This window comes from Sceloporus occidentalis, unplaced genomic scaffold (assembly GCF_023333645.1).
Source record: "Sceloporus occidentalis isolate IW3139 unplaced genomic scaffold, rSceOcc1.0.p SCAF_22, whole genome shotgun sequence".
In the NCBI taxonomy this organism is placed as follows: Eukaryota; Metazoa; Chordata; class Lepidosauria; order Squamata; family Phrynosomatidae; genus Sceloporus; species Sceloporus occidentalis.
This window is the reverse complement of record NW_028317002.1, coordinates 5,411,388-5,432,040: the sequence shown is the minus strand read 5'-3', so window position 1 is coordinate 5,432,040 and position 20,653 is coordinate 5,411,388. Positions and strand designations below refer to the sequence as shown.

The window sequence follows — 20,653 nt, the reverse complement described above, 5'->3', positions numbered from 1 at the left end:
AAGCAATTCTCCTAAACTCTATACTAATGCTTCTGTTATGTATAACTCTTAACCTTGCAAGAAAAAAACTATTTTACCATACACTTTTGTATTGCCAAACTAATTTGCAATAATGGGCTCCTCAGCCTGATCTCCAGGGTATACAGTAATCACCTTAGCAAGGTTGAGGTCATCTAGCAAACATAGCAATTTCTTGTTTCCTGCTGGTCTGTGTAATGTGCCATGTTGCCACTCCAGACGGTCTTTTAAACATCCCCACAATCTCCTGGGATCTGTAGAACTAAAAGATAATAAAAAAGAGATAGTGTATTAATAAAAACCATGGAAGCAACGAATGTGTAGTATTTCTATCCAATGGGAAATTTCTAATGTATTTTTAGAGACATTTATAACCAGCCCTTCTTTAGTACATAGTGTATAAAACCTGTTATTACCCAGTTATGTTGAATGCCTTAACTTCTCAGGCCGTGTTATCCACTGGGTTTATGTGATTTCAAAAATAAACCTTTCCTGGCCATCTGGGTTTTTGTAAAATATTCCAGTTTTAGTTCATCTGATGTTGAGAGATTATGCTTAACTTCCCAGGTAGGTTGTTGTATTATAACCATATTACAAAGATATTCCCTGTCTGGTTTAGTCATCTAGACATTGACTACAGGCACCACCAGCTAGTGCCTAGTGAGAAGCAACCTGAGGAACCTCTATATGTTGGGGATTTATTATAGCTAAACTACTCATGTGCACAAATGCAGCACAAATTTATGTGCAGGCATATTACACAAAAAATAACAAGCAATCAATTTAGGGTAATATACTTAAAATGAAAGCTAGACAGGGAAATTGCTTTCTTACAGACTTGTCACTTCACCTGTGAACGTTAGCTATGCTGCTTTTATATCTTGGAACATAAGGGAGGCAGACAGGCACCATGTTTCATTACAGAATGCTTAGCTCCCTCAAAGATTCCACATCTTATATGGGCAGTGATTACATGGGTATAGATACACATCCAGTGTATTGTGTACGGTTTTTAGTTGTCTTATTTTAGTACATTATGAGTAATGGAGGAGATCTGCACACATACTTGTTAATAGGTATACGAAGATCCAGCATTTCTGCCACCTCCCCTGAACACAAAGAATGTAGGACCTCCTGGGTGAGGACAGATTTCCCACAACCTGCTTCTCCTGCCAGCATAACTGGACATCCTGTCATTATCAAGAGGCTTGAAAGGTACAATATTGGCTGCAAGATAAAATAAGAGTGATACTGTAAAGTAAGATGCATTTACTCATACTAAGAAATAACCTACATATGTTGTGTATTTGGTAAATATTAGGGTTCACAAACAAAAAGGAAGCCTGTGTAAATCTTCACTGAACTGTTTTATATAAAGATATACATCGACTTACAAAAAGAAAAGCTAAAAAAAATCATAACATAATATTGGTATCAAATGTAGTTCTTTTCTGTGATATATACTGAAGCCTACAGAAGTTAGATGTGTGTTACACACAAAGGTTGCTCACACAGATGTTACAGATGTGACACAATGTACCTATTATTTTCAAGTTTCAATGCTACAGAGACAAAAGAAAACCTAAAGAGCTCCGTCAGGGTGTTGTCATTAGTCTAAGAACTAGACGCCTGTCAAGTCGGAGCATCATGGATAAGCACGCCAGGTGCCAGGCAAAAATACCACATGACCCATAAGTTTAAAAATAAATATTTGATGAGTAGAACACGGGCAGAATAGATGGGCTAAATGGTTCTCATCTGCTGTTAAATTCTAAGTATCTAACGTAGAAAAAATACATGTTCATGTAACCATGTCGTACCTTTACAAAATGACACTTTAAACCTGCACTTTTATACCCTATGGAAATGCTGCCATGGATGACTGGCTGTTACCTTAGTCTAGTGCACTTTACAGGACATTAGATTACGATGAGTCATCCAGGGCAACATTTTTCCAGGTTATTTAAAGAAAATCCTATAATTAACCCATTTTCTTTGGTTCACTGAAATATATTGAACAGTTATGCAGTTCAGTGTATGCCTATGTATTTTTTATATAAATTGTTGCCTGCTTTATTGTGGAACATAACGCTTGCATAGAGGAATGTCTAATGCATCCATATGGGCCTCAAGTTTTCTCATTTGCATCACATATAAAAGATGTCTGAAATGTACAAAGAATGGACAACCTTACCTCACTGTGTACTGTGTGAACAAATGACTCGGAGGCCATGCTTTGACCATGACTAACAAAATAGGAGGAAAGTGTGTCATGCCATCTGACAAACTGTCTTGTATCAGTGTCAACATGATAGTCCCAGACCTGCAGCACAAATGAACGTTGACTGTCAGCCACAAACATTTGATTGGAATTAAACATTCATGCTCTTGAGTGGTGATGACAGATTTTGACATTCTTTCACACGCACATCACTCCAAAATGATCAAATCTTGCCAGAAATCTTTTCAAAGAAAGAAAGCGAAGGAAAGTACAACAATAAGGAGAATATATGTTTTGCCCAGCAATGCAATCTACCTAAATGGGGTTGCCTACACAAAGATGGTGTCCAAGCAAAACAAAAAGAAAGCCCCAGGCGAGAGCATGGAGCAAGAGGGGCACATGACCGAGGGGATGTCAGGCAGCCCTCTCCCCCTCCCGTTTTCCTGTTTTGCAGAAAAATCTGCTGAGTCATGCTCGGGGGGCTGTCAGTCAATGTTGATTGACGGCCCTGAGCTGACAATGATAGGTGGGCATCATCCTACTGTGCTTAGGGCTGGGTGTCACTATATATATGGGAGCCCACCCCGTTTAGGTCACTTTTTCAATTGACCTGGAAAGCCTTCCCTCCCTCCCACCCCTCTTTTTTGTTCCTTGGTGGTTGGTTATTAAGCTGGCATAGAGCAAGGGTTAACCACCTTAGGTGTGGTTTGACACGTGGTGCACAGGCCCTCGGCCTAAGTGCAGGACACTCCTTGGGCTTGTGCCTTGGTGAATCCTAGCCGTGACAATGGCTGCCGTGCAGGGGACGCCGGTGGTCTCTACGGTTTTTACGGTTTTACGCCTGTGCCAGCCGGGTCGGTAGTTTCAGTCGTTGTTTACAATTTAGGGTTAAGATTTGTAGCCTTTAGATTTGGTTTACAATTGTTATGTTTAAGGCTTGCACGTGTCACAAGTAAGGCGGGTGGTGCGGCACGTGCATCGCTATATTATATATTATGTTTATATCGTGTTTACAAATAAAGTTCATTTTACTATGAATAAAGTTATTTATACCTGTGTCACGGTGTGGAAGGCGTAAAGCGGACTGCACCGTGGCCTTTTTTTTCCATAGTTGACTTATAATAAAGCATTATATCATTTACTTTTTGTTTGTGTATTAATTTTGTGGGAAGGGGGGAGAGGGCGACGCATTGGCGCTACCTCAGTCATGTAATAATAGTAACAGACATTTCAAGCCATGCTTGCGGAGTGATAATACATTGGGGGATCAAGACTGTGGGCAATTCTTGTTACAGAATTACCATAAAAACACCAAAATGATAACTAATACGGTAATAATCATATTAACAGCTTTGTGAAGTACATCTCCAGTGCTGCATTTTACCCCATGGATGCCCTCCTAATAACGTAAATCTTGACAGGGTAGGAGTGCAGCATCGTTTTACCTGTCCTTCCATGGGAAATGTGTTATTGTTTTTGAAATGTCTGCGCCACCACTTGCTGAAAATAGTCCTTTCATGAGCATCAAGCCATCCTCCAAAAGACCATATAGAAGAAAATATGAAATACTTCTTTATATCTTCAGGCAGTAGCTCTGGAACATGATCTATCAAGGCCTGTGAAAGTGAAAAGAGGAAACTGCTATAACCGTAATATAATGTTTTATATAAAAGGTATAAACATATATTCTTAGTAAAAGCAAACAAAACATAAAGAAGTTGCAAAGAAATGTGTCTCAGAGCCATTTTGTGAAATTTAGATTTCCTTGACATTAGAACACAATTTTAGATAACGTACATTCCCAGCAACGTCCATGAGTAAAGAAAATAATAATTTATTAAAGTATGCGTGGTTTGGTCACAAATTATGATCACAATTGATAACCAGGGCTGTAGTGAGTTCTTGGTTAGGTTTTTTTTCACCAACACCAACAATGACATCCAATACATTTTAACCAACTCATCTAGTAAGTTAGCGAGAGTTGGAGCGCATGAAACAGAGGGATAGAATAGCATGAATAGCACAATTCAGGGCAGTGCTACCCAATGGATTATATGGGTGTTATCAGACTTGTGGTTAGTAAACTGTATAGTTCACTTTTAAGCAATGGGCCACAATAAGCCACAATAGCAGTAGGCTAATCGCATATAGTTCATAGATACTGGAGGTAACAGTTACTATATGGAAACGCAACCAGGTTTTTACTGTTTTAAACATTTGTTTAAATATGGAAATCTGCTTGTACTAAAACAATATCATTACGTATGTGCAAAAAAACTATTTTATTGTGCTCTTTATTTTCAACACCATATTTGGTTAGTTATTTTTGTACACAATGAACATAAGAGACATATTTGTAAATATTTTTTCTGTGCTGTACTTGGAAGACTTGAATCTCTTTAAATGCCATAAAATATATATATACCATCATAAAAGATAATATATAAAGCCCACACCATTTTAATTTTATTGAATATCACATTTAGTCCTTTGAGTGCCAAGTGTCAAGGCACTTTCAGAGGCCTAACTAGAAACCACATGGCCCCTTGTATGAAAATTGCCCAGGGGCCCCCTAATGTCACCAAGCAACATGTCCCACAGTGCCACCTTTGCCCTAAACAGTTTGTAAACACAACCTTTGCCTAAATCAGCTTGTGCCTTTGCCCCATAAGGAGACAACAGAGAAACAAGGGTCGCAGGGGTCGCACCAGGCCCCCAGGGGGCACTTTTTATCCTGGTTATAGCAAGATATCAAGATCAGGCTTTTTTTTGCGAGCACACAAGGTGGGTGATCTTACAATAAGTCATAAGCTTGTTTGAGTAAGCCAACATAAATTATTATGTTATTCACTATATGTTGTGTCCTGTTAACTATTGTACAGCACTGCGTAATGCAACAGCGCCATATAACTCAATAATAGTAGCATTCAAAATGCTAATAATAGGTCAGCTGGCAGCATGCTGGTACTTTTACGTTTTTATGTTTTTAATTTTGATTATTTTGGTAGCAAGCAACCATATTAGGATTACTGTTTGTTTTTTGAAGCTTGAGAAACTGCTGATCGGTCAGCGACCAATCTAAAGCATTCTCTTCTCCTCAAATAAAGCCTCCACTTTAACATTATTCGATTAATTGTTTAATTAATTTCATTGTTCAGGGTGACTGGGTCTAGGCCTAAAGTCGTAGTTGCAGGGGGTGGCAGCCCTTCTGGCTCATAACAAGGGGCTAATGGCCTTGTTGGGTCATTACTGTAAAATGTAATTTAAACTACTTGCATTTGAGCCATCCCCATTTTTAACAGTTTTATACCATGGAACAATGTGGAACATCACACAAATACTTTAAAGAGCCAAATACTACAAGAAGAAATTAAATTATAAATAGAAAGAAAAGAAGATGCAGTAGGAAGCCAAATGTCATTTACGGAATCATTTTTTACATTTAGAGGTAACACATTAATTGGCAAATAAATGAACCATCTGCACAGAGAAGACTTTGGCAGTATGCTAATACAAAAAAGAAATCCACCGTATAATGTTACCGCTTAAGGATTTGTCATGTAATGCCTTACACAAAGCAATTGATCTTGAAAATTCCCAGAAGCTGTAATTTACCACATTTCTGAATTGCTTACTTGAAGTGTTGATGTTACCAGCTTAGTAAAGGCACACTTTTAATGCATGAATATATGACGATACATAGCAGATTAAATATAACAGTGTCACTGTATTATGACACGCACAAGGGTTTGTCCATAAAAAATCACTTAAGCTGGAGTTTCGAGGTGAGACTGTATGGCAGATTTAACTCACTTGGGTCTATATACTAAACTGTTCTTGCAAGTTGGCAAAAAAATGTGAGTTTGCCAAATTAGCTTGAATTGGACAGAAATATAAATAAAATGCCAATTAATTAAATTTCATTAAAGAATGTCTTTTTTCATACTGAGTTTACGGTTTGTAGGCAACATAACATGAAAATCTTACCGTGCAGATTCTGCAGAACATCTCTGCCACATTTGTTTCAGAAATCATAATAGCTCTAGGTGTCCTGTTGCTCGGATTCCCTGGCTTGTGTAGTATCTGGCTGTCTCGAAGGAACTGCAAACTGGTCTCTACAAAGACATTGGCACAAGAAAGTGTGTTATATAAGTGCTATAAGATTTAACACCTTTACAGTAATATATCATATTTACGCACAGAGTGCATCAAGGTCCCTTTATCTGGTGGACAATGTGGTGATACAGTGTAAAAAAATAATAAGCACAGTGTTGATGGGAGAATACATGGAAGCTTTCCTGCTCTCCTTTTATAAATTTTACTTGTAGACTAAGGCTACACTCTGTTCAATAAAGGTCCACTTGTCAGTTATGTTAAACCTATTAATGTTATCCCCGAATCAACAGCATAGTTGAAATAAACAGGGTTTCCCAGGACTAGGGGAGATAATGTTTCCCCTATCCCATATGCTCAAGGTGATTGTTGAAACAATAGTGGCAGCAGCAAGGGGACATGCACTGGGGCCTGTACCCACCAAGGGTTCCAGCAAGCAAGATCATGATCTCCCTTCAAGGGCCCACTTGCACATACCAGGACCATATTTTGGCTGGTGGGGGCATTTCAGGGGCTGGTGGCAATGTGGTCTAGCCTCAAAGTGATTTATTCTATTACATCTCTCTGGATTGTTTATGACAACCATGTGGGAGTCTGCTTTTTCCTCAATATTGGATCAAAGCAGGAGTGGGATCCCTGCCTTTCTGGAAACTTTTTCAGCAGAGGGTGAGTGTGTCTAACACTAGTTTGGCTACTGGATTGTAGTTATTTTACGATGACCCATGCCAGAGATAACCCAAGTTGCTACCCCCCCCCCCCCCATCCCCTATCTTGTGGAATTTGTTTAATGAGGACAGATTTTGGAGCCGAAATCTAAAAAACAATTATGTAGTTATCTACAAATATTCAAACTTTATCAGACTCAATGCAACACAAACTATCCATTTAATGATGAGTGATTCATCGACAAATTCAAGTCCACATTTGAAAAATGAAAATCACATTTAAATGTATTTTTCAATATCAATGTCAAAATCAGTATCTTGAGTGAAGAGAAGGCTGTCTGTGTGATCTACAGCCCCCATCTAGTACTGTAATAGAAGCTAAATTGTCTGAGTCATGAGCAATGATAGAGTAATTCTAAGGAAAATTGGAAATCAATTTCTGTCATTGCTGTACATAACTCCTTTAGCAGAGTTCCAGTTCACCAGTGTAATGTACCCTTAGAGAGGTTTGAGCTGGCAATCATTCCAATTTTGTCCAATAAAAGGAAATCATGTTTTAGTTACAGAGCTGGGAAAGGCTCTGTGCAAATATACGGTTTTCTGCATTAAGCTCATGGTTCTTTACTGACAATACAAATATAGATACAGATATATGAAGTGGCACTCTTAAGAACACATATTGAACATAAGCCATTCCGATATGACAGGGGAACACACATGAAGTTTAATGCTTCTATTACTCTGGGATTTCAACTATTACCGTAATCTCTATATTTTAAAATCTACTGTCCTGCATGCCGTGACGGAGATGTAAAGTTGGTCTAACATTTATTTGTATCCAGTGCTTCTCCCTGATTTATAAAGATTGCATGTTGGAGTGTTTGGGTTAGAGGGACACATAAGCCATCATATGTACTTTAATGCATGTGGTGGCTACAAAATCCCATGTTGTGTGTCCCTTATCCATTTGCCTGTTTTCCCCACATCACAACTACTTGCAATGCAGCTGAGCATATCTCCTGACACATAATGTTATGGTGTTCCATGTTATCATGAAGGCAATACAGGAATTGTAAATAAGTATGCATTGGCTGTATATATACATGTAATGGATGAAATCTAGATATACAGTGAGTTGTTGGAGGATATTGTCCACTCCATGTGAGATTTAAGAGACTTAATGCTAATGGACACTAAGTTAACTGCCACTATTATTATTGCTAGTATTAGTATTAAAATAAGGAAGGGGGGGTGAATGTCAGCTGTTCAAAAAAGCTGCTTGGTCCCTTCAAAATTTTTATGGTGTCCACCTTGGAGATGTCAAAAGCATCTCCTCAGACCCTCATGCGAATGTGCTGAAAGTGCTAACATTGACTTTAAATGGAATACCTTTCTGCCACAAATTGGCTTCTTAAGAATTTTTAGTTTGTTAAGAATGCTTTTTCTTAGTGCTGTCAGGGTCACTAAACTTTCTCTTTGCATGACAAAACATCTGCTTGTGCATAGTTCGCCATTCAGTATGCTTTCTTGAGGCCATTTTGAATTTACCAACTCCACTAAACCCCACCCATTAGCGAGCCAAAATAATTAAAAATGAAACACTGTAATGGATTCTGTTACTTGAATCTTGTTGAGTTGTCATGTCTAGACAAAAGTTATCAGGACAAAATAAAAAAAATAATATTAATATATTAATAGCCCAATGCATGAAATGCCTAAACTTCTACCTTATTTAAGCACCTTGATAGTAACTATTTCTATAGACATAGTTTTAGGATATGTGAAAATGCGCGCAGCATCCATCATCACGCAATTCGTAAAGCAAGTTGGAATTGTGCTACGCATGGATTCAACTAATTCCCAAGGGACAAGCATAAATATGTCAGCTCTAAACGTGCCTTCTGGCAATTTAAAAAATTAATGAAAACAGAAAATGCTCATTAAAATTAGACTTGGTAATTTGCCAAGCAGTACAATATGTAAACTCAACAAAACAGCTGCAAGTACTATTAAAATGAAAGACAGAAAGAAAAAAAATGTAGGTATTGAAAAAAACATTAACACTTTATGATACCCTATAATTTTTTATACACACTTGTATTTTTATGTACATTGAATTTTCATTACATGCTAACCGGTCTTTAACATCTACATCTCAGCAATAAGTAAAGATTTTAAAAAAATTAGCTAGAATATATGAATATGTGTATAACACAAAATGCCACTTTGTAAACTTCTTCTTTCTTCTGTCTTCTTTCTTCAGCCACTTCTCCCTGTGTCTTCTTTTTTTGTCCACTTCTCTGTGAACCTAGCCTCCTGGTGAATTTCTACAAAAGGACAGAGCCTCAGAGTACACCCTCACCCCCAGTTGGAGGAACGAGGAAGAGGCTGTCCCACCAAGAGGCAAGAATAATGAAGACAGATTTGGGGAGAAAGAGATGCAATTCTGCACCTTTCTTTCTCCAGGAATCTATGTGCATTATTCTGGCAAGAAGTGGTAGGGGTTTCATTAAACATTCTAGGCATAATTCAATATGATTTTACTTTAATACATGGTTTATAACATAATAAATACATTTTAAGTATGGCATATTTGATGAAGCTACATAAATTATGCATATCCTTTAATTGTCGTTTTCTAGTATTGAGTCATCTTAAGAAAAAAAGGAATACAATTTGTAGATGCAGATTATTACTGTGACGGAAGCCTCCATCACTGGGGCCACTGGAGAAGCCTGACTGCCAGCCTCCTCCCTATTGACTATGGGCCCTGGGTTTGTAGAGACTTCTGTGGCTACCCCCAGCAGTATCCTCTCATCACTGGTTGAGGGGATTATCTCCAGCAGACAGCCAGGATCTGCCACCAGGGAGTGACCACCATTCTTTGATGTTTAATGTTGTATAAATCAGTCTCTCCCCCCACACACACCTATTGTATTGTTAATCCCGTTACTGCCCCTGTTGTCTCTGAGAGGCAGATTAAGGGGGCGGTTTGTGTCCCAATATCTTGTTTTATGTTAATGTGTGTTTTGCTGGATATATCCACTCCTGTGTGTCCAAAATAAATCAGTCTTCGTTTGGTTTTACCCTACACTGAGTCTCGGCTAGTGACTGGGGAACCGGGGAAAGTGTGTTGTCCCAGGCTAAGGGAGCACAAGACAGCGGAGGCAGTCGGTCGGACTAGCCAGCTCCGTGACATTGGTGGCAAGCGGTGGGATTGCTTCTTAGTCCGAGGGACACTTACTTTCTACCGGGATTAACCAACAGGACGGCAGACTTCGGTCACCTTGACGAGGACATGGATGTGGTATCAGAATTCCAGGGGCTGCTGCGGGTCATCCTCTCCTGCTACACCACTGCCCTGCCTACAGAACAATACCAGAACCTGAGGCAAGTGGTTCGACGGTCAGTATGGCAGAGGGCTGTTATACGCCGGGGTCAGTGTCTTCCAAGCTCCGAACAAAAGATTAGAGACCAGCGGGAACTACGGATGTCATTCCTGGGACAGCAACCCCAGGAGCAATGGGTATCCGAATTGGACAAGCTGGTCCAACAGGAGGTAGAGCTGGAAGATCACTATAGGGCTCTGCAGTGGTATACAGAGCAAGCATATTGGGGAACTGCGAAAGAATGTTCTCCAGAGGGCTATGACTTCGGTGGCCTGGGATTATTATGGGATAGTCTTCAGGAGGATCCAGACTTCAGCAGCACAGCGGAGTGGCGGATTGAGGACATCCGGGATTTCAGGGAGTGGGACCTCCCAGATGCACTAGAATTTAAAGGTGATTTAGACTTTTTAATTACACAGGAGTTGGAACTGGAGAAGGCGTATAAAAAACTGTTCGAACGCGTTCAACAGAATGCCCCAGTGTCCAGGGATTGTGTGGATTTTGTGGATGTGATTGAGTGGTCAGCTGAGGATGTTGACCCAGGCAGGGTGGATGGGACTGCGGTCTCCACCCCTGAGTCACAGGGATGCTGGGCAGCTAATCCAGATCCAATACTGGAGCTGTGCGACTTTACACCACAACCAGAGACTGGGGATTTATTTGATTTATTGTCTGAGGATGTTAACCCAAGAGGGGTGGATAACATTGCAGTCTCCACACCTGGGTCCTCAGAATGCTGGGCAGTCTGCCCAGATCTCTTAGTCCCAGCTGAAGAGCTGGCAACAGGGCAGAGCGCTGCTGGCTTCTGCCCCACACCTGCAATCACTACAGGGATCCAGGGAGATGCGGCAGCCGGCCCTTCTCCCCAGCGGCAGCTCACATGTCCGGGAGCGGAGGAAGCGGCCCTCCCTCCCCAGCGGCAGGCCGACCCACAAGATGCCCTAACCCCAGCTGAAGTGCTGGCAACAGGGCAGAGCATCGCTGGCCTCTGCCCAGCACCTACCAAAGCTGCAGGAATTCAGGGAGATACAGCGGCCGACCTGCCCCCCCCAGCAGAAGGAGGGAGGTGGAACAGCCGGTCCATCTCCCCAGCGGCAGAACCTAATTCTGGGACCGGATCAACCTGAACTCCCTCCTCAACGGCAGCAGGAGCACCAGGGAGGGGATGCAGGAGGCATCCCTCCCCAGCGGTACCCGGGAGATGGCGCAGCCGGCCCATCTTCCCAGCAGCAGCAGGAGCAACAATTTTGGGAGGGCATTGATGGGCCAAATAAACTGACTGACTACGGAGTCAACCCGTTTGGGGTCTCATCCTATGTCAGTCCAATTCGGAGGGGGAAGAATTGTGACGGAAGCCTCCATCACTGGGGCCACTGGAGAAGCCTGACTGCCAGCCTCCTCCCTATTGACTATGGGCCCTGGGTTTGTAGAGACTTCTGTGGCTACCCCCAGCAGTATCATCTCATCACTGGCTGAGGGGATTATCTCCAGCAGACAGCCAGGATCTGCCACCAGGGAGTGACCACCATTCTTTGATGTTTAATGTTGTATAAATCAGTCTCCCCCCCCCACACACCTATTGTATTGTTAATCCCGTTACTGCCCCTGTTGTCTCTGAGAGGCAGATTAAGGGGGCGGTTTGTGTCCCAATATCTTGTTTTATGTTAATGTGTGTTTTGCTGGATATATCCAGTCCTGTGTGTCCAAAATAAATCAGTCTTCGTTTGGTTTTACCCTACACTGAGTCTCGGCTAGTGACTGGGGAACCGGGGAAAGTGTGTTGTCCCAGGCTAAGGGAGCACAAGACAGCGGAGGCAGTCGGTCGGACTAGCCAGCTCCGTGACAATTACCCTGTCTACACTTCCTTCTCCTCCATTATGAGCCTTCTAGTTGTTTTATGACAGGTGAACAATAATACTCATGGCTAGTATTACTACCGTACTACAAAGAGAAGATGTACATACATAATTTGGGGGCAAAGGAGGCAACTGCACAAGACACAGACATTTAAGGTAGGAGAAAAGTGTCTGTAACTAGGTGCCTATAGCGCTGCACTGATATGTGTCCTTAAGTGCTTCGTTTGCTGCCTAGCGAACCTTTTTATCATAGGAAAAGGGAAAGAAGATTAGGATGATTGGCTGTAGACAAATCAACCATGTATTCTCTGCGATGTTCCTAGGAAGCTGGACAATAAACGGGCACTCCAGATCATTAGTGTGGCTATCCATGCTGAACACTTGCTAACACAATACATGTTACATGTGTAACACCAAAATGTAAAAACTATTCCACAGCACTATGATGCTGTTTTGTATACATTCATTTCAAGTGCCTTTTATTGCTAGGGCATTATCACTTTGAAACCCTATCACTCGCGGCTAAAGAATATGTTTGTGCTTTAACGTAATTTATAATTTATAACAATGAAATTACCTAGAAATGTGTCAGCCAGTTGCTGCAGCTGCTGCTGACGTTCTTCAGCTTGAGTTTTGATCCATATTCTGATAGGTAACTTCCATTCATTATCAGTATCTGGCGTAGCCAGGATGCCCATGCAACACAAAACCGAAGGGCTCACATTGGCTAATGTTTCAAGCTGCAAAGGTAAAAATACAGACTCGGTTCCATGAAATGTCAAAATAAGAATCTTTCCTTATACTTCACTTCTATTGCATTTGTGTGTGACCATAGCGCCACCTACTGGTCAAAATTAAATTAACTAGAATATTGCCATTACGGTTCTCAGACTTGATATAATGTATCTAGATAGATAGATAGATACACAATGAGCTTTTTCTATCCATAGCACCATCAAATATATTGCAAATACATGAAATTTATCTAGCAGATTAGAACCTCCAACAAATTTATAGATATGTTTAGTGTTTTCTGTAAAAATGGTACATTGCGATATAAAGGGAAAAATTAACTTGAGCAAAGCTCAAGCGATTATCCAGCAAAGCAATTTCTCTTTAAGTATCAAATATAAAAGCTTCCTAGACATTAATTAGATGTTTTATAAACACATAAGAAGCTTTTAGCACAGTAGTTGACACACAATTAAATGACTCAAAGCTAGTTCAACCCAAGGAGAGTTACAATGGTACTAATGTTAGGTACATACATAACAAGTCCTAAACTATGCTTATAATAGATGATTCTAAAACTAAAATTTTACGATCAATATTTTTTAAATGAGCTTAAAGTACCTATTACAGACTATAAATTTAGCTGACTATAAATATAATTGGTTATCCAATATTAAGAATAAGAGTAAGAATGATTTGGACATATTGATAGTCCTCACCAACCAGGCTCATGTTGACACGGGGCAAATAGAATACATGCTTTTGGGTTGTTGTTGTCGACCATATCAGAACTTCAAGTTAATATATTTTTCTTAGTTAAGTGCTTATAAAAAGTGGTTTGTAATAATTGGGTAATTTCACTTTCATTATTCTGTTTGTATTGGGTTGTCTTGTTCTAAAGTCTTTCTGTTTTGCATGGTGCTAATTAATTTATCTTTCAAGAATAGCATATATATATATATATATATATATATATATATATATATATATATATATACATTAAAAACACTATTCCAAGAATGCTTTCAAATGCCTTCACTTTTGTTTGTCAACATATTTAGTAAATGCTGAAGTTCAGCAGAACTTTCTATTTTAACTGTAAATATTTAAAATTAAACAGGGTTTAACGTACAGTAAGTGTACATATTGTAAAACAAATGAGATAACACCTATAAGGTGTCCCACACTAAAAGCACTGCAGGATATGATGGCATTATATTCATCAATAAATAAAAATAACATATATATTGTAATGTTTATCAATACCTCCCAGAGTAGTTGGAAAGAATCAGAGATCCTTATGCGTTCGTTATTTTCCAAAATGAAACATTCTGTGGATACAAACATGTTGGTTAATTCATATTATTTCTTCTAAACTATTTGCTTATATTTGAGGGAACTCTTTCTTACTTTTCCTTATTTTTCTTTATCTGCACAGCTACATGTCCAGTTATAATCCATCTGTTGTCCAAAAGTCCTTCACCAGTCTTTTCTTTGGCATGAGCCAAACAGTTTTATTTAGAAAGTGTCATGGATAATCCATATAATAACTGCTATTTAGTTTTGAGGACAGTAGGTGCTCTAATGTTTCTCTACATTTATGAGCCTGCCTATTATACTAAAGGAACAGGTAATAGATATTATCTTCTCAACTTTAATATATCTGCCATATAAATACGCAATAGCTTTTAAACGCTCTGCAACACCCCCTACTGGTATTTTTCCCCAAGACACAGATCTATATTATAGAACCCCCCCCCCATTAACACAAAGAAAATACTTTGGTTTACTAACCTTCACCACAGAACAAGCTCTGCATAATCACCATTTGATCATCATCAATCTATTTTCATGCAATAAAAAATAAAAGTACTGTTAGGACTTTGCCGTGGATGGTCAATGAATTGATTTAATCAAGAGCTGGTAGTCCTTGCATATGTTTGTGTGCAATGTATATGTCCTGACTGTCCTTGGCAGCCAAGTCTCATTTATACTAAGGAAATTGATTTTGAAGGGCCCCTCTGGGTAAGGAAAAATCTATACAATATTTCTGCGCTATAAATCAAAACAGATCTGCACGTGTGTGGCTTGCCTTAAAACGAATATGACATTATATTCTCAGGTCCAATTAAGAAATTGAGTCGTTTTGCAGCAACCCTATTTATTGTTGTATGTTTATATAAGTGTATTGTCTTGATCTGTTGTCTGACAGTTAGGACATAGTAAGCTAACCCAACATAATAATATAATGGAATTTAATGGAATCTCGGTTAAACATAACACTTGTAAGAAGATGAGATGCTCACCTCACCATCCAGGTGAAGGATATTCACTGTATTGCTGTCAACTGGGCGCAAGCCACAATACTTTCTTAGCAATTTTGGCAACAATCCGTCAGTCCATCTAAATTACAGAACAAGATGTCAGAACAATAACTACTCTCCAAAAAATGAAATGACATAGGTGTTGTTTCTTAACTCTGTTTTACTCTTTACTCTGTTTCTCTGCTGTGTTATTTATCGGTCTCTTAAGTGAGCATCATGCAATATTTGATAGCAGTATGATGTTGCCACTACATTGTGGTTCACACAAAGGATCATGGGATTCACAACAGATCATGGAATTCAAACTGTCCCCACATGCAAAGTATTTTACTCTAATGGTGTTTCATTTGCTTACCAGATTGTGATGATAACTCATGGGGGGGCATTATGGATTTGAAATATCATTCCACCTTAACACTAAATATATATCGCTTTGTTTTAATTACAGTCATACAATTAACAATCTTTCATTAAACTCAGGAACATGGAAGTGAGTAGGAATTCTAAGTGTGATAATGTGAAAAAAAGAGCATCTGAAATATGCTACAGTAACATTAAAAACTGGGAGGTCAAATATTATTATTATTGCATCGTATCACATGATATTATCAGGCCACAAAAGAACAGCTGCTATACGCCTAAGACATAAGGTACCTTGCTAAACCCCACCACCCCAGTGGTTCCTTATCTTGATCTAAGATATATCACCTTCTCAAAAAGTTTGGACTTTAATCCTACCTATTTAGGTTAACATACATAACATAATTGAGTATGTACAACAGACAGTTCTGTCAACTAAAGAAAACATGTTCGGTTATAATACCCCCTTCAAGTATACTGCCTCGAGGACCATGGACAGCATCTACAGCAGCTTCTTGAACTTTTAATCTGATGGATGGCACAGAATTGTACCTTTATCAGACCTATACCTATGTAGTATACAGCCACGGGCTTCTTAGTACCCTTCTTGCTCAGTTCTTTCTGTAGTTTATTGAATTTACCATTTTCTGTTCTACTGCTCTTTATATCACAGAGAATATGATGTCGTTACGGGTCTAGGGGGATGTTCTTGACATAATGTATAATACAAAGGTAGATGTTTGAAAAGTACAGATCAGAGTGCGGTATCAGATCAGATAGTACAGGCTCAGACTACAATAAAGTCACTATTCATAAATCCTGAAAACTTAATACATATACTGTATTTAATATTATTCACATTTAAAAACATTTTTAAAAATCATATGTATTCCAGCAAACCTCTCATGGTCCCTGAAACAACTACAAATGACTAATCAGAATGAAATAACAAACATCCATTAGTTATATAAAATAGCTAAAGCGCACGGGTAGAAATACAAATGAATTGTTTAGCTTCAGTTACCATTATTGTTAAAAGCCCTACATTGTGTCTCTAAAAGAAACCCCTAAGGACAATTTTAATTCCAGACTAATTAATACTTTTTCCCAGCTCACCATGGTTCATTAAACAATATTGTGATATAAAGTGTAAAAAAATAGTAAAAAAAGGTGTTGCTTCCCTTGTATTACCAACACGATGCTCATGTTTGAGCTTTCATTTATACCTAATTATCACAGGAATACAGTATTCACATACAGAACACTATCCTATTGGTCTTTCAGGAAGATTAGGTTTTACAAAAGCACTTTAAGTCTGAATAGCCATGGCCTTAGGTTTCGAGACAAATTCTGGAAGGCTACCCACAAATGTAGGGATGCATAGAAAAAATCTACAAGAGCAATTTTCCTTATGCAGATACACGAGGAGACATGCGGGTTTTGTTCATACTAAGCACCGGATCCAAAAGCAACTCCTCTACTCCAACATTAGCTAAGATAATGGGGTTCTTTTTATCTTCTTACCCAAACACTCCATCCATGAACCCCAGCAGGTGCCCTGGCTGGAGGGCATTGATGAAAACAGTGTCAGTAATAACCTTCTTCTTCTCTTCTCTCAATGTTTCCAAATATGTTTTTATACATTTAGTCTTTCCGCATCCTGGAGGGCCTGTAATCACCACCTTATCAAGGCAAAAAATAAAATTAAAACAAAACCCCACTAACTGCTGAGGCTCAATACACTCTGGGAAACTTAACAGTATGACGTACATTGCGGACATCATAATTACATCTTGGCCATAACAAATCTCCTTTGTGATAATTATTGGGCCCTGCCAATTCATGAGGAAATTAATTAAAAGCATCAATTTTTTACAGTAAATTTTATACTAGCAACACAAAGGGAATTTTGGCTAAGTCATACCACACAGTGTATTCTCTCTGGTTTCTAATAAATGTTTTAATAGTTCTGAGATTTTTGGTTTGTGTTTTTTATTCCCCTCCGATTACACTGTGACTCTATATACTTTTCGATAAGGCAGCCTGGAAGCTCACCTAATTTCTTAATACTTTGCTGGTTTGGGAATAGCTGGGAAATATCTGCTGATAATGTACAGGGTATTATGCCAAGCGTCTGTAGTTAGTGAAATTCTAGCCTGCAGCAAAAACAATGATTCCAATAACTTTGATGATGCATTTAAATTAGTCATTATGAGCTACATCTGTACTTACTGTTTGGTACTTTAGTGCCAGCTGAACCAGATGGGAAACTTTGGATACAAATGTGTTGCTGGGAAAAATATGACATTTTTCTATGGCTTTTATTATGGCACTCGGGATGCTGGTTTCTTTTGTACATTCAGATGAGGGGGCCTGCTGTCCACAACCATATTTTGCAGCAATGACTGCAGGGATCAGACCATCTGGAGCTAAACACATAACAGATTTTATGGTAGAAAATAGTTGATACCGATGCCAACTCAGGGGGAAAAAAATTACAGAAAGTTGTCTTTGTTTCCTTTAACATATGCATCTAGCGTAAGCATATTAAGTGTAATAGTTCAAAACAAGATTAAATACACAATGTGTCCAAAAATGGAAATGTTCCTCATTCATATTTTTCCACATTATAATATAATAAATACCGTATTTGCTCGATTGCAAATGCTCTGAAAAATACCCCTCGTCTTATAATCGAGGTTGTCTTCTAATCAAAAAAATGTCCGCTGGGGCCAGGCTGCTTACCGGTGCTTTGGTCGCGAGCAGCGTCTCTTCTAGCAGCAGGAGAACAGGAAGCTAGCAGAGTGTCACATAATTCTGCCTCCCCCCTCCTTCCTCTGGGGGGCTTTTTGTTTTTTTCCTAAATTAATATTTAGATGTTGGGGGGTCGTCTTATAATCAGGGTCGTCTTATAATCGAGCAAATACGGTATTATCTGCACACCTTAAATTGTATGGGTGGCTGGAGTAATACACTCTTCTGAAACAAAAATGATTGAATGAGAATGGTTAAATATTGGTCCCATATTTCAATGATTTTCTGCCCTGAGGAACGGGTAAGTGCATTACTTTTGGAAGCTTTTAATTACTTGAGGTAGTCGACAGTAGACATCACTATGTATGTGGCCATGACCTTCAGAATCACATAAATATAACTCGCTCTCACTATAGATATATTATTATTATTATTATTCAAGCAAATGTAATAATAATAATTCCATAATACCAGTAATCTCCACCATCTGTAATTATCTGTGATGGCCACTTACCAATGTTGTTGTCATTACCTGTTCTAGTAAAAGCATCTGAGGTATAAATTATATTAGGCCACTCAGCTGCCATCAGTGATCTTACAATGACTGCCTCTTCTTGTAAAAGCTGTGGTAACCAGTGTTGATGGATGGCAGTAACCACTGCTCTGTCCTCCATAGCAAGCTGACTATTATCTTCATTACTGGCCAGTTCTTGTGCTGGAATTTAGCAATTAACACACCAGTCAGAATCATTTTAGATGCAGAAAGACGGGTAAAGCAGGTATATACAGTCACATGAAAAAGAAAGTACACCCTCTTTGAATTCTATTATTTTACATATCTCGACATAATAACTAATCGGTTATTAGCAGGTCTAAAGGTCAGGTAAATATAACCTCAGATGTGTTATGGAAATATATATAAAGAGAGAGAGCCAGTCCCCCATTGTCAATATGCCCCTGGATAGGGGGGAATAATACCTGGAATGGAGGTAGTACATGCAAACATAGTAAATGAATCTAAGAAAGCTTGGCATACTGCAGAGAGAGAATGGTGTGCCAATTGGTTCTTTTCTTCTGCCATTATCATTTTTTCTATATATGATAAAACTTATAATATTTAATTTACTGTTTTTCTATCTAGCAGTCCCATCATACTATTAATGTTTAATGGAATTCCAACCATGTTTTTGCCCTTTTCATTAATGGACCATTTAAATAGTTAGTAGTTGCAGGCTTGCTTTTAGATGAATAGTGTCAGGCCTGTTTTTGACTGTTTTACATTTAGTTGTCAATGGACTTATTTGTCCTAAAAGAACTCTAAGAAAGCAATATACCAAGGATATGAAATTAACCTAATCTGTCATCAGAATAGGTTCTGGCGGTGTGAAGTAGAATCATTAATCTTTCCTCTGATACTACTTCTAGACAAGCGCAAACAAATTGAAGATATATTTAACCTGTCCAAAAGAGCAGATTAGTCTCCATAAGCAGGTAACAGGTTTCAAAGGCAACACATTAATGTAGTTTTTAATGAAAAATTCACCTGTGTATATAGTAATTTATTTTTCTCACATAATCATATAATAATGATCTAAATTTTTCTTTCATATAAGGACTATGTGTGACCATTGAGGTGGAAGTGAAGCAGAAATAGTCATATTTGCATGCATGCGTAACATGCACAAATCATTAGTGGTACACACTGAAAAATATCTGAAATCATTTTCACAAAGTCTGTCCTTAATGCCTACAGACTCCAGCTGCTTCCTCCACTGCTTCTTGTGACTTGTGGATGCCCTAACCATAGATCAGTTTCCGTAGTAATTTTGTTCTTTACTCTGGAGTGGTACATCTTTTCCCCATGCTGGTCATCAGTAATAAAGTATAATTAGTAGTACCTTAGGACTATAAACCATTGCAAGGCAAGAATTTGCTAATCTATGGATGTACCCTGATCATAATGTCTGTATGACAACTGTACTTGTTTTCAGTGGTATAATCCAGCATAGGCCTACGAGTCAGGCAGATGTACCTGAGCTGCTGCAATCAGGGCTGGTCATCCTGTCGGGAGAGAGGTGTTAGTAGTACACCAAAGCACTCAATGGGCTGTTTAGGGACATCAGAGATCTGCCTTGAAATCATCCCATGTACATTGCAGACCTCCATAGTTTTTTTCTGCTTTACCTGTGGGATATGACATATTCTGGCCCTCTGCTTAAAG

The 20,653-nt window shown here is 38.9% G+C and overlaps 1 protein-coding gene across 1 annotated transcript in view; it reads right to left on the bottom strand.

Annotated features, from left to right (window-relative positions):
* Nucleotides 1-20,653, bottom strand: part of LOC149300926 (uncharacterized) — a 164,755-nt gene that overhangs the window by 86,067 nt on the left and 58,035 nt on the right. The window contains exons 45-52 of the mRNA XM_089484481.1: nt 18,947-19,147; nt 17,911-18,107; nt 12,840-13,002; nt 6,227-6,354; nt 3,685-3,855; nt 2,213-2,341; nt 1,085-1,245; nt 154-280 (exon numbers count right to left, since the gene is read on the bottom strand). Of these exons, the coding sequence (XP_089340607.1) occupies nt 154-280; nt 1,085-1,245; nt 2,213-2,341; nt 3,685-3,855; nt 6,227-6,354; nt 12,840-13,002; nt 17,911-18,107; nt 18,947-19,147 (1,277 nt within the window). The remainder of the gene's footprint in view (nt 1-153; nt 281-1,084; nt 1,246-2,212; nt 2,342-3,684; nt 3,856-6,226; nt 6,355-12,839; nt 13,003-17,910; nt 18,108-18,946; nt 19,148-20,653) is intronic.